The 15,410-nt window shown below is 45.2% G+C and overlaps 1 protein-coding gene across 4 annotated transcripts in view; it reads right to left on the bottom strand.

Moving 5' to 3' along the window:
- Caln1 (calneuron 1) overlaps positions 1-15,410 on the bottom strand; it is a 490,142-nt gene that overhangs the window by 339,225 nt on the left and 135,507 nt on the right. For all 4 annotated transcript variants that reach the window (XM_028870138.2, XM_028870139.2, XM_028870141.1 and 1 more), the window contains one exon: positions 1,466-1,590. In XM_028870138.2, coding sequence (XP_028725971.1) covers positions 1,466-1,590 — 125 coding nt within the window. The remainder of the gene's footprint in view (positions 1-1,465; positions 1,591-15,410) is intronic.

Below are 15,410 nucleotides of genomic sequence, written 5' to 3'. Positions count from 1 at the left end.
CACTGAGCTACATCCCAACAACACCCACCTTCCACAACCTTTTGTAGTATCACCATGGATGCCGCCCACCAATGGAGTCCCTGCGACTCCACTGGTCATCTGTGTGAAAACCAAGCAGCGCAATAAGCATGCAAACAAGATGTGTAATAGAAGGAAAACCTACCGATGGCCTGTCATCTTTCCATCCCTCATCTCCTGCCGATACTCAGTGCCTGTGCTGGCCTAAGAAAGTGCTGCTGAGAAATCAGCTCACTAAGCGACACATAGAAAACGCCATGGGTCTGAACCTGACACTTGGAAGCAAAGACGTGGTCCATCCGGAGTAGTTGCAACTTCTCTACAGTCAAAGCAAGACTCAAGTTTATTTAGTAAGATGGCGTTGCCAGAACACAGCACGAAGAAGCCACGGGGAAACTGATTCCGGTTTGATCTCAGCAGACGTCATCAAATGAATCAACCTCACTCTCTAGTTTAGAACAAAGTCCTTACTCCCATTTTTAGTTTTGCTGGTGGTGTTGTTTTAAATAAGAACGTGGGTTTATCCAAAATATAACAGGACACCATCCTAAGATGAATTTGGGCACTGTATTCCCAGGGTTAATTTCCATCCTTAAACTCTTGTCCTGGGCACTCAGGGATGTGCTGTGTTATACAAGAACAGAGGCAATTAAGATAATTGCTGCCGGTTCCCACCTAGCCGAAGCTTCCAGATGATTCTTATTTGGGCGCTGTTCAAAGTACCATGGCCCCAAGTCAAGAGACGGCAATAACCAGGGCTTAAGCCTCCCCCACAGATGGACTCCACTATAAATGGCAATAAAGACAACAAAGTAATTCTGGTTCTAAAGACCCTGCCAACTATATACATAATATGTCTTTTGTTTTGTTGCTTTGAGATAGTACCTCATCATATAGGCTACACTGACCTTGACCTCCACGATGTAGGCCTGGCTAATCAATTCTCCATCCCCCTGCCTCAGTTGAATGCTGACAGGCATATGCCATCACAAGAAGATTGCAACAATAGATTTTAAGAAAGAAAGAAAGAGAGAGAGAGAGAGAGAGAGAGAGAGAGAGAGAGAGAGAAAGAGAAAGAAAGAAAGAAAGAAAGAAAGAAAGAAAGAAAGAAAGAAAGAAAGAAAGAAAGAAAGAAAGAAAGAAAGAAAGAAAGAGAATGAAATCTATCCCCCAATCAGTATCCAAGGTAACCACATTCATCATAGACTTTTCAGGCCACAAGGTCCATCCCACACAAAGAAGTCATTTAGACAAAAGTTTGTCTCTGAACTCTTTCCCATCTCTCCACACTTAGCCCCAACTGCCAATGCCAAACACTCTTGGCTTGCCAATGTACAAAATGGCTCCCCAACAGTCCGAGGACTTTCCCAACACCCCCATGCAGCTTCCCCATTGTCCACAATGGCTTCGGGGAGTGGGGATAAGCTCCCCGTAGGCAGCTCCTTACCATCCAGTTCTTCCACAGAGATATTAGCCAACTGTTCGCTGTCACTGCCGGCAGACAGAGATCGGTTGAGGTAATTCCCCTTGTACAACAAGCCAGCGGTTACATGGTGGAAAGGCATCTTTTCCCTGTTCCGGAGAGAAGAGGGGAGAAGGAGAGAAAGTCATCACCATCCGTTTGTTCCCCCTGCCATTCCCGTAGGGGGTTGGCTCTGGTTTGTCAGATGGCAAATTTACATCTCCAGGGCAGGTTCTGATGGCTCAGTGGGTAAAGGCACTTGCTTCCAAGCCTGACACCCCGAGTGTGATCCCTGGAATTCCCATGATGGAGGGAGAGAACTGAATCCCGCAAGTTCCCTCTGACCTCCACACACATGTGCACATCCACACCATACACACACACACACACACACACACACACAAAGACGGAATTTAGAATATTTACAGGGTCCTCACAGCCTGAACAACTCCCAAAGGATTTTGGGTTCTCCCTCACCTCAATTTTAGCTTCTTCATTTCTCTCATTTCATAGGAATTTAAACAGCAGTGCCCTCGAAAACCATGGAAAAGCACAATAGATATCAAACCAATTCTTTTTATTTCTGTTTTGATCCTGTTTTTGTCTGTTTATTTTACTTTTTTGTTTTTGCAGTACAGCAGAAATACCTAGACTTGCATTCTACAGTTGAGCCCCATCTCTGGTCCACCAGCCCTTTTTCTCAGGAGACAGAGCCCTGCTAATTTGCCCAGGCTGGCCTAAATCTCACTCCCTAGCCTGGGCTGCACTTGGGCTCACTCTACAGCTTGGACTGGCCTTCTGGATAGCTGGGATTACAGACCCACACCACCAAACCCAGCATCACTGCTGCATCGTATAAACACCACCACCCTTCACTCTTTTCGTGGGCCTCACACATTATCACTCCAAGTTGGAAAAACCCGAGCATCCCAGAAACCCTGTCCTATCCGGCAACAGGACATCTTGGCTACATTCATGCGAAACTGTAAGTAGGTCACATTCCTCAGGGAAAGTGGGTGTTCCAGCCATACAACACTCGAGGAAGGGAAGAAATGTACAAAATCTTTCGTTTTGGGTTTTTTTTAAATTGAGAGTTTAGGGGGCTGGGTAGATGGCTCAATGGAAAAGGTAACTTCTAAAAGGACTTGTCAGGTCCTAAGTGTGAGGACCTGAGTTCAAATCCCCAGCATCCATGTGAAAAGCTGGGCATATCTGTGTGTGTGTGCCTGTAACCCCAGTGTTGTGAGGATTCAGGAGAGCAGAAGCTTGCTGGCTGTTACCCTTTCCAGGTTCAGTAAGAGACCCTGTCTCAAAGGAATAAAGTAATAAATGAGAGAGAAGGACGCTTGATGGCCTCCTCTGGCCTCCTCATGGACATGTCCACACAGAAGCACTTGAACCTTCACACACACACACACACACACACACACACACACACACACACACACACACGTATATACACCACACACATACAAACTAAGAAAAAAAATGAGCTTCAAAGCTGACCCCCAAACTCACTATATAGCTCAGGCTAGTCTTGAACTTGAAGTAGTCCCTGGCTCAGCCTCCTGAGTGCTGGGGTTCCAGGGAGTCACTACCATACTCAGTTCCAAGTTTTTACAACTCCATGCATGCAGGGGTGTGCAAGTCTGAGATGCAGCCCTCCAAGTCTGATTGGGGTAAAAAGGATACTTTCAGAAATGGCTTCCCGTGAAGGGAAGTGACACCTCAAGGTGTTTAAGAATGAAGAGATTTGGGGCACTCTCAAAGAAATTAAAGACTCCTTGTGGCCAGATTCACAAGCCATCCAGCCCAAGCCCCTACCATTACTGGGGCAGAGCAGGTCTCCCAGCACAGGGCAGATAGTTCAATGGGTGAAGTGTTTGCCTTGCCAACACGAGGGTCTCAGGTTATCTCTAGAACACACACACACACACACACACACACACACACACACACACACACCAAAAAAAAAAAAAGCCAGACATATTGGTGGGCACTGCTAATCTCAACACAGGAGAGGTGGATCCCTTGAGATCTCTAGCCTGAGAGTCCAGATTACTTGTCAAGTCACAGGCCAGTGACAGAGACTCTACCTCAGAAGACAAGATGAGTGACTCCTGAGGTACAAAACCCAAGCTTTTCCTCTGGTGTTCACACGCACACGCACACACACACACACACACACACACACACACACACACACACACACACGATGTTCTCCCTCCAACATATGCAGGCTATTGCAAGGTGTTTATTTAGACTAAGCGGTTTAAGGGGTCCTCTCCTCCCAGCACAAGCTGAAGGCCTTGGTCCCACAGGAGAGGAATGCGTCCCCACACATCTGCTACTCTCGGGGTAAGGAACCTGCAGAATCCTTTGCAGCACTAAAGCTTGCATCTGCGCAGTTAACCTCTGGGTCCTCTCTGAAGTGCACATAAAAGAAAAAAAAAAAAAACAGACAACTCCATGTTAATCCCCGCCACTCACTGTCCAGCACCAGGGACCACTCTCCTGACATCTTTTCTAACACCGCTAAAGTGACAGACCCAGCCAGACAGCCTCCCCTCAACCCCTTCAAGTCTAAGACACGCCAGCGAGGTGGCTGCTTAGCCTTGGAGCTGCTGTAGAGTCAAACAATGAAATCCCTAAGAGGAAGACTTGACCAGAGCACAAAGCCACTTAGGGGCAAAAAATAAAACAGTTCTTCTGCAGCGCAGGCACCCAGGAGTTATTTAGACTCCGCAGCGCCCAGCTAAGCACCAGCCACTTCCATCCGGATGTCAAACCCTCCTTTCAAATTCAAAAACGTCTAAAAATGAATTAATCATCTTCCCACAAAATAGGTTGCGTTTCCTGACTTCTCTATTTCTATCGGAGGATCACTCATCACAGCAACTGGGACAGCCCTCACCAAAGCTCTGGGCCCCGAAAAGTAAAACAGACATATGGCTGAGGCAGGCGCCAGCTGTCAGTCTTCCTTCACGCTGCACGTCACTAACAAAATGCATATCCGTAGGAAGACTGGAAATGGCAGGTCACTGGTTGCGATCTCTGGAGAAGTAGGTAGAGTTGCTGCCAGGCAAGGATGGAGATCTGAGGTCGACCCTCAGAGTGCACAGGAAAAAGCCAGGCAGGATGGCACGTGCCTGTAACCCCCAAACTGGGAAGCTGAAACCAGGAGGATCCCTGAGGCTTGCTGCCCAAGCCTGCCTGGCTGAATCGGCAGGCTCCAGAGCAAATGAGAGACCCTGTCCCAGGGAACCCTGAGATTGACTTCAAGCCTCCACATGCACACGTACATGTGTGTGCACACTCCATACATGTGTACCTGCAAACAGACAGGCACACCACACGTTTGCAGACACAGGGACACATGCATATAAAGGTTCACCCATAATGAATTAATTAGTTAATTTTTTTTTTTGGGGGGGGGGTTTCAAGACAGAATTTCTCCGTGTAGTTTTGGTGCCTGTCCTGGATCTCGATCTGTAGACCAGGCTGGCCTCGAACTCACAGAGATCTGCCTTGCTCTGCCTCCTGAGTGCTGGGATTAAAGGCATGTACCACCACCGCCGCCCGGCCTAATTATAGTTACATTTAAAAATTAATGGCAGGACCCTAATACAAAGAAGGTGTGCTTTTGATGATTATCAGGGGTACATCTTCAACTGATCATGTAAAGCAGTTTTCTTCAGGTGTGACATGACTACTGGCCATCACAGGGCAGGGGTTGCCATGGTACCTACACGATGCTGGGCCATAGTCGTGGTAACTATATAAACACATTAAAACAGGGGTAGATAAGGTAATGGTAATGGGATGGCTAGTGTAAAGAGAGGAAGACCCTTAGTTGGGGTTCCTACCATTATTCCTTCCTGCACCCTGGCTGCACATGGTCTTGGGAGATGCTGGGGTATCTCAGGCTAACTGGTGGAGGCACTCCAAGAAGTTGTCACCCGGGGTGGGCGGGACCTTGAGGTGAGGCAGCTATTTCTGAGTCACCCACACCCCTATGAAGTCCATCCCCATCTTTGCTCCTGTGAGTGACCCCAATAAACTCATTGGTTCACAAGCTCACATTGCATTGCAATCCTTAGTCTCGTAGGTCCCCGTGCCGTGCCTAGCGTGAATGGACGTTTGTCCATTTCTCCCCGGGAAAAGTCATGCCACACACATAAAAGGAAAACAAGAACCCTTTCCTTGGAAAAATAGCAGCCATTGCATTCACTTCTGTTCTCCAAGTTAATTTTTAGAATGATCAAGAACCAGATGTAGGAATTAGGATGGTGTAGAAATGAAGCCCAGATCTGACTCTTGGAGTCATGTGTCATAGTCACTGGAGTATGGGCTAACCTGCATTTTGCAGGCCGTGTTTAGTTCTGGATAACAGTCGATCACAAAATTATAGAGTGACCCAAAACATTATGAAGTGGCGGGTGGTTACCATTTTTTAAAAACTTGATTGTGACGGTCTCAAGTGTGAACCTCACAGATGGCCACGTAACCATGTCTTGCTTGCACACCCACTAGACACACTTGTGAAGGGAAGAGAAGTCCACCGTGAGACTAATGAGATAGTTTGGCAATTAAAGGTGCTTGCCACCAAGCTTGATGGCCTGAGTTCAATCCCCAGCTCCCCACACGGTGGAAGGAGAGAAGCGGGTCTCCCAAGTTGTCCTCTGATTTCGGCACACATGTGGTGGCCTCTATGTACCCACATACACAATCAATAGATATTATCTGAAGCAAAAAGAAAGCCACGCTGGCACTCAGGCTGGTGATTTCTGAGCTGTATTATTTTTGCTTTACCACTACCAGCAACAGCAGGACAGGAGCCATAACATAGCTCTAGGCTGCCACTCATAGCAGCTTAGGGAGCTCTTTCAGAGAGATGGGATTCTTAATTTCATCACACACAAAAAAAAAGAATTAATTAATTAATTAACTTCATGGCAAGCCAATATGAAGTACAGCTGGAACTACTGTGAAGAAAGTCTAATGTAGCATGGGGGTTAACAGAACAGGATAAGGTGAGTCCACACACCCAACCAAGCATGGGTGAGGGCTTCCCAAGAGAGAATCCCAGTTGAGTGTCTTTCACATATGACTTCAGTGGCTTCTGAAGTGACGTCTCAAAGGGCTGCTAAGGAATCTTTTTTTGGTAGATGCGATCATTGGATGGTCTCTGGTGTCCACCGGGTGGGGAGACAGCTACTAAGGGAAATCTCAGGGTCCTAAGGGTTGCAGGGCGGGTTGCCGTGTGTCTTGCTATAACAATTGCTTAGACTGTGAGATTTCTTAACAATCTCAGGTCTACGTCCGGGAAAGGAGTCAGTCTGCAGTTGAAGGTCCTGTATGGTCAAGCCTTAACCACGGTTAGTTGCTATTTCAACAGTGATTTGAAAATAGTCTCTCCGCAAAAGGACTGTTGCCTCTGGGCTGGCCACCTTTACAGAAAATACTGACTCCTCGCTGGGCTGGGATTCTTGATTCTCAGCCGGTGAGAAACTTCAACCAGACTTTGGAATAAGAGGCCCCTCTACCCGCTTCCCACATCCTCTTATTTCTCCCAGTCCTGTGTCCCTCCACACTGAATCCAGCATTTAAATACCTGTTATTTTAGCCCATGTTTACGTCTTTGTAGATCTGAGGAGACATCTTGCCTGATCACCTCTAATTGAATTTTCCTTATGGGAACAAGACTCACTAAGGGATGTAGGGGAGTTAAAAGCATTCCTTCCCCGCAGCGTGAATCGCTTGCGTTTCTCTGTATTTGGGAAATGGCCCGCTATCATCTTTTACCTGGATCTTTAAAGCTTCAGATTCACCACACAACTTTTTATAGCTGAAGAAATACAGACACTGTATTACTTTCCTGGGGTGGAGAGAGAGAGAGAGAGACTAGGGTGAATTTATCTCTGACTCTTCATCTCCGTTGTCAGCTTGGTGGGATTTAGAATCGCCGCAGACACAAACCTCCGGCCACAGCTGTGTTGAGATGGAAAGACTCCCCCTGAACGTGGGTAGCACCATCCTCTAGGGTGTGGTTCTGGACTGAGTGAAAAGGAAAAGGTAAGCTGAGCACTATGAGTCCCTCTGCCTCCTGACTGAGGGTGAAATGTGACTTGTCACCTCACACTCCTGCCTCCAAGCCTCCTGCACCCTAAAGCTGTGAGCCAAAATGGCCCCTTTCCTTCCTTAAGTTGCTCGTTAGGTACTTTGTCAGAGCAAAGAGAAAAGTAACTAATACAGAATCGAATCTACACCCCCAAATTCAGCCCCAGAACACACAGCAAGTATTTTGCAGCCAAAACCGCTCACTGGGGAATCAGGCTTGTGACAATAAAGTTTGTCACTGATTTATTTAAAAAAAAAAAAAAAAAAAAAAAAGCAGCTTACAAATTAGGTACACCTTCATCTCCCTTCGTCTCTGGGTCCAAAATATTCAAAGTCTAGTGGGAAAGAAACTAGACGTGATTGGACCATCCATAGTAATAAATAAAACCATATTCATGTTTGGACCATCCCTGGTAACAAAACTATGCACAAGAAGAGGAAGAATATTGGCTCAAGGAACCTCAAGGCAGTTGCTGCAATGAAGGACTAAATTTCACTCCAAGATGCCCAAGCAAACTCAGGCTTTAGGATGCTCCTTGGCCAAGAAGACAAAGATGAAAGTCCATAAGCTAAGCCGGACGTGACTTGAAAACTAAGCTGAAAGTTGGACCCGTAAATAGAGAACAACAGTGAAAACTCAGGATGTTCATGTGTGTATCCCTTGAATGTATGTGACCCCTCCCTACACACATGCTTCAACCTCGGAGCCAACACAGTAGTACTAAGAGGGAAGGTCTTGGGCTGGGGAGACGGTTTAACTCACAAAGGGCTTGCCCTGCGAGCATGTACTTTGGACTGCTCATCAATTAAGTGACATCAAACCTCCCTTTCTGCAGTGAGTCTCAAACTGTGGGTTTGACTCCTTTGGGGGGGAGGGGCGGGTCTAACAACCCTTTCATTGGGGTTGCCTAAGACCATCAGAAAACATAAGGTATTTAATTATGATTCATAACAGTAGCAAAATTACAGTTATGAAGTAGCAGCAAAAATATTCTATCACTGAGGGTCACCTCAACATGAGGAACTGTATTAAAGGGTGGCAGTGTTAGGAGGCTTGAGAACCAATGCTCTAAATTGCATAAGTGACATTCATTCTGCTGTGTGGTCCTGACCCTCCTCAGAGCCCCTACTAAGCTGCTGTCTGTCTATGGCATTATAATCTCTTCTAATAATATCTTATTAAAGATAATCTGTTTCAGGGTTGCCCTTGAACCCCAAGCCTGGAAACTTTTGCTAAGGATTCCACAAGACACGGCATGAAAGGAAGCCACGGATGTGTTGAGCTGAAGATGACACACGCTGGGTTACAAAGAGGCATTTCAACAGGACCCAGAAGAGGGTGTGTGCGCTACCCCGCTGAGGAGACAGGTGTGAGCACCAGGCTTCCAGAACTGAGGGATGTTGGCAAGCACTGGATTGTCATTGACAACGGGGCTGTTGGGATGGACGTTTAGTTGTTGTTTTGCTTTTTAAATTTTTTATAATAGTTTTTTTTTTTACAAAACATGTCAGTCTCCCAGAACTGAAACCTTAAAATACTCACCCCTTCACAAACACATTCAAAATGCTGCTCTTTAAGCTAAACGTATTTCTGATAGTGGGAGTGGGGAAGAGGAGAGGAGGAAGAGAAGAGGAAAGGGAGGGAAGGAGGGAGGGAGAGAAAGAGAGAAGGGAGGAAAGGAGGGAAGGAGGAAGAGATGGAGGGAGGGAGAGAGGGGGAGGGCGGGACAGAGAAAAGAAGGAAGGGAGGGAGGGAGGGAGGAAGGAAGGAACGAAGGAAGGAACGAAGGAAGGAACGAAGGAACGAAGGGTCAGACAAGGATGAGGAAGAAGAGGAGGAAAAGAGAAAAGGACAGAAGGGAGGGGAGGGGAGAGACGGCAAAATCATCTCAACACTCGTTAACTTGACCCTTCAAAGTCTATCAAATACTTTGAGGCTTTTTCGACATCTTAGACAAGCCTTGGAAAGTGGCTGAAAGTCCTCCATTCAATCTGGAGAGCTTCCCTGAGTGGAGGCGGGCGGCGCCTGCGCAGATGTGAGATTCCTGTCCTTGACTTTGCAGGCATACTAAGGGGCAAGGTCAGCTTTGCCCTGTAAAGGTTAAAGAGCAGCACCAACCGCCCCCATCCCCACCGGGGGCCTTTGCCAAACTCCTTAGAAATATCCATGAAAGCACATAAAAATAAATAGCAGCAAGCCAGGGTATGGAAGACGCTTCCACCACATCGGCACAGTCACGATTAAAGTCAGAAATCATAGTATGACCTCGAAGCCAGAGATAAAATAATAGTCAATTAGTAAATAGACACATGGAGATCTTTGTGTTTTGTCTTTTTCTTCTTTGTGTGTGTGTGTGTGTGTGTGTGTGTGTGTGTGTGTGTGTGTGTGTGCATGCACCTGTGTGCATGCACCTGTGTGCATGCACATACAGAGGCCCAGGGTTGATGTCTGGAATCTTCCTTGATTGCTCTTCCACCTTATTCTTGGAGTCAGGGTCTCTCAATGGAACCCAGAGCTTGTCAATTCAACTAATCTTGCCAGCCACCTTGCTCTGGGGTGGCCACCACACCCACCTGACATTCGAGATCCAGACTCCAGTCCTCACATTTCAGCAATAAGCGTTCTAACCATTGAGCCCCCTCCGTGGTCCCAGAGGTTTGGATTTACCCAAACTCCCTTCAGTTTCAGGCACTTGGGATGATGAAGCACAGCATCAAGCAATCATCCCTCACTGTGTTAGGATTGCTTTAAAAAAAAAAAAAAGACAAGGTCAAATCCCCAGCTCCTTCCAATGCTGCAAGCAGAGGCTTTCTCCCTACAGTTGCTCGTAGATTGTAAATCCTAGTGCATACGGTGGCCAGGAATGAAGGTCTGGGCATCGCTCCTGCACTTGAGGTTGTGGAATTAGCTCCAGGCATCACCAGCACTAGCAAGAGGGGGCCCCAGGAGGAATGACTGCAGAGAGTTAGCTATTAATCTCCATGTGTATGCACCCACATTTGTGAGCACGAATGTGGGTGTATACCTGCTCCCGTGTGCTAGCAGAATTCAGAGGGCAGCCTGTGTATCAGTCCCCTGCCTTCCACTTTGGTTGACTCAGGGTATCTTGTTGGTTATCACTGCATATGCCAGGCTGGCTGGCCAATGACTTCTGGGAAGTCTCCTGTCTCTGCCTCCCATTTTTCTAAAGGAATGCTGGGATTATGGCACATGTACAAGAGCCAGCTTTACGAACTCAGGTCCTCAAGCTTGCATGACAAGTACGTTACCCATTAAGCTACATGATTATTTTCCTGTATGGCTTCCAATTAAAGAAGTACAGAAGACCTCAGATAACCAGGGAAAAAATATGTAACATACATTAATCATAATATTTAATAATAATTAATTAATATATTTAATGATTAATAATATAAATTGTATAATACATTAATATATTATTGTTTTATTTTACATTACATTATATTATATTATTATAATATATATCCCTCAGAGTCCAAGAGCTATGTTATGTCCAGCAAAGACACCCAACACCAGCTAGAGACCAGGCATTTGCCTAAGAACTTATAAAGCAGTGTTATCTTCCCATTGAAGCCCTGATGTGGCGTGCCAATTGGCAAACCCCGGGTTTGGATGGATCTCAAGTCAGACAAGAATGAGTAAGCAGGAACACTAGCACGAGGGTCTGTCTGAACATTTCCCCATCTTGGAGGATGAAAGGTAGATTATCAACAGCCATAAAATACCAGCAGGAAGTTACAAGATTTACATTTTATATGAGAGAGAGAGAGAGAGAGAGAGAGAGAGAGAGAGAGAGAGAGAGAGAGAGAGAGAGAAACTATGTATGCAAAATCTTTTTAAAAGATTTATTTTTTACATATATACAGGGGGAGGGAATATTACATGGTGGTCCAGGTGCCTGTGGAGGCCAGAGGTATCCAACCTCCTGAAGCTGGAACTGAACTTGGGTCCTCTGCTGGAGCAGCAAGTGCTCTTCACTGATAAGCCATCTCTCCAAGGCCCTATTTTCTTTTCCTTTTCTGAGGCAGGGTCTTGCGTTGTTACCCAGACTGGACTAGAAAGTTCTGTGTCAAACTTACCATCCTCCTGCCTCAGCCTCCTGAGTACTGGGATTACAAGCATGCATCAGCACATCCAATTTCTATTCGGGGTTTTAAGCAATACAACGTTGGCTCCAGGAGATGGAGGGGGAGGGGGTTAGAACACTTGCTGCCAAGTCTGAGGACCAGAGTTCAGCCCCGGAAGCCATGCAGTAGAAGGAGAGAGCAAACTCCTACAAGCTTTCCTCTGCCCTCCACACATGCATTATGACACACACAAGCACAAAGCCATAAAAAAAAAACTTTTAACACAAAATCAAAACAAAGCAAGAACAAAAACTGCATGATTCTTTTCATAAATGAAGAAAAGGACTTTGATAAGATTCAGCAACCCTTCAGAATAAATGCCCTGAAGAAGCCATGAATGGAAGGATCATAATGCAACAAAATAAAGGTTTGCCCAGCTGGGAATGGTGGGGCATGCCTATAATCCCCATGCTCTGGAGTCCGAGGCAGAAAGATTGCAAGTCAGCCTGAACTACATAATGAGTTCCAGGCCAGCCTGGTCTACCTAGGAGATGGAGGAGGGAGGGGGAATGCTGATATTTAACATTATACTGAACAGGAATATAAAAGAAAAGATTTCATCTAAAACCAAGAACAAGACAAGGGTGGACACTCTCATCCAATATGGCGCCTGAAAGGTTAGCCAGAACTGAGGCAAAAAACATTCATTTCTTTATAACGCACCAAGCCCCGGGCATGTTGTTAGAGCGAAGACAGGGTTAGTTATGAATTGCCAAATAACATATTATCCCAGAACTTGGTGACTTGAAAACCATAAACATTTACTACCTCCCAGGTTTTATGGGTGAAAAATCTGGAGTTGCTTAGCTGGTCTGTCTGACTTAACAGGCCTTGGGTGGTGAAGAGCTACCATCATCAGACAGTGTAGCAGACAGTAGCTCCATTCCCTACATGGTGTACTAGCAAGGCTAACCACAAAAGACCAAGATTTGGGACTAGGCTGGCCAGATTGCTCAGTGGGTAGAGACACTTGTCACCACACCTGATAAACTGAGTTTAATTCCCAGGACCCAGACAGTGGAAAGAGAAAACCAACTCTTCAAGGTTGTCCTCTGACCTCCACACAGGTGCCATGGGCCACATTAACATGTGTGTACCTACACATATACTCTAAATGAATAAATAATATGTGTTTTTAAAACTGTGGGATATCAGACTGTTTCATTTTTTTTTTCTTCCTTAGATTTCATTAATGGCCATTCAAGCCATCTTTCTGAATGGCCATCAGCCATTCTGACTTCCTTTACTGAGAATGGACCTGTCTTTTCTCATTTCTCACTGATGGGTTCTGGGAGCTTCTTGCTATAGAGGTGACTTATATATCTTATCTTAGCTACTGTTTCTTGTTGCTATGACTAAACACTTGGAAAAAGCCACTTAAGAGAGGAAGAATCAGCTTTGGCTCACAGTTTGAAGGAACACAATCCACCATGATGGGGAAGGCTTGCTGAGAGGAGCATGAGGCAGCTGGTCCCATGGCATCCACAGTCAGGAAGCAGAGAGAAATGGATGCCCATGCTCAGCTCACCTCCTCCTTTTTATCAGTCCCAGACTCCAGCCACAGGGATGGTGCCATCCACATCCAGGGTGGGTATCCCGATTTCTGTTAAAACTCTCTGGCACAGACACACCAGAGGTGTGTCCCCTCTATGACTGTGAGTCAAGTAAAGTTTGAAATCAGTATTAATCATGACACAGCTAGAGTTTACCCAGCAAGCTCATGTTCAGATCAGGGAAAGAATCTATATCCAATTTGCAACTACATTGGCACAACTAGATGTTCAAGGGACATTTCTGAGTTTCAAAAGTAAAGCCCTTGGCATACCCAGGGAGAAAATACAGATTACACACCAGAGAACAAAATAGGACCAGATGCCTTTTTTAAAAAAATCCCAGCACTTGGGAGGCAGAGCCAGGAGGATCTCTGTGAGTTCGAGGCCAGCCTGGGCTACCAAGTGAGTTCCAGGAAAGGCACAAAGCTACACTAAGAAACCCTGTCTTAAATAAATAAATAAATAAATAAATAAATAAATAAATAAATAAATAAATAAATAAATAAGCAAGCAAGCAGAGGCGTGTGTGAGTTCAGGCCTGTCATCCTAGCACTCAAGCTGCTGAGGCAGGAGGATTGCCATGAGCTTAAGGCCAGCCTGGGCCTTAAGTGAGTTCAGTGCTAACCCAGGCTACCAAGTAAGACTCCTTCCTGCCCTTTCTCTCAAAGAATTTTCAAAGTTGTGCTGAAATTTGAATATACTCCCTTAAATGCTTCCTAGGTTAAAATTAAAATTAAAGGTTGTATTTATAACAAAAAATGGCCTGGAGAGATGGCTCAGTGGTTAAGAGTACTGAATGCTCTTGCAGAGGACCTGAGCTTGGTTCCTAGAACCCAATGAAATGGGTCACAACACTATTTAACTCCAACTCCAGGGGATCTGATACCCTCTTCTGGCCTCCACAGGCATGGACACATACCCATCCATAGACAAACATATTACATGTAAATAAAGATAAAATAAAAACAACAAAAATGGAAATAATGCCTACTTCAAAACTACAAAGAATATAATAAAGTAGTATTCTGGTATAATATTTAAGTTGTATCAACATTCTTATATGTGAGAGAAAGAAAAAAATGGCCTTCCACACTAACGTCTTACTTAGAAGACAAAAAGAGAGAAATCATAAAACAATGGGCAAAAAAAAAAAAAAGTAAGGACAAAGAGCCAGTTCTCAAAAACAAAAGCAATATGCCAGATGAATCTCTGGCAAATTTATTAAAACAAGTAATACAGAAGTCATGAATAAACCAACCAGGTAAACTATGAGCATTCTACAGGCAACCTGAAACTAAGGAATTGTCGGTACTCATTAAATTAGCTATTTCTATCTCAGAACACAGAAACTAGATTTAAATGAAAGCAGCAAAATTTACTGTAACTTGTGTTTATGAGAATAAATTCTTTTCTTCCTTTTTCTTTCTCTACTTCTACATTGATTTTATTCTATTTAGGAGAGTGAGGTCTCCCTATGTAGCCCAGGCTGCCCTCCATCTCCCCCTCTCACCTAAGCCTCCTGAGTTCTGAGATTGCAGGAATGTACCATAATGCCCAGCTGTCACAAATCTTCACACTCGGGCTGGCTCAGCTCAAGTCTGATGTCATGTCTGAGGCCCTGAGTTTTATCCCTGAACACACTTGGGAGAGGGAGAGAACTGGACTCCCTAGGCACATGCCTTGACCAATGCACATGTGCTCACACAGACACACCAACACTAACATGGGTGCCACACAGGTGTGCTCACACAAATAAAGAAATGTATAAAAAAAAAAAAAAGGAAGCATTGTCGCACTCTCTTACACAATTACTTGAATAGAAGCTTTGAGTTTATATTTTATTATGAGGGCTTCATAACTAAAAAATGCACCTCAGAGAGAGACCCCGACAGAAATAAAGCTGCCAGTGGCTGTGTCTACTAAATCTCAGTCCTCATTCAATTTTATCTGACAAGCCTGGCTAGGTTTATTTTAGGTTTAATACACCAGGATGATAAAATTTCATCTCCCCTAATATCCACCAACGCTTTTTCAAAACGGATTGAAAGGAATTGCTGAACTGATGGGCCTTAAAAACATCCCATCTCCTCATTTGGAACTTTCCCCAA

This window comes from Peromyscus leucopus, chromosome 23 (genome assembly GCF_004664715.2).
Source record: "Peromyscus leucopus breed LL Stock chromosome 23, UCI_PerLeu_2.1, whole genome shotgun sequence".
NCBI classification, from domain to species: domain Eukaryota; kingdom Metazoa; phylum Chordata; class Mammalia; order Rodentia; family Cricetidae; genus Peromyscus; species Peromyscus leucopus.
Note: the sequence above shows the minus strand (reverse complement) of the source record. Positions and strands in the feature narration are given on the sequence as shown.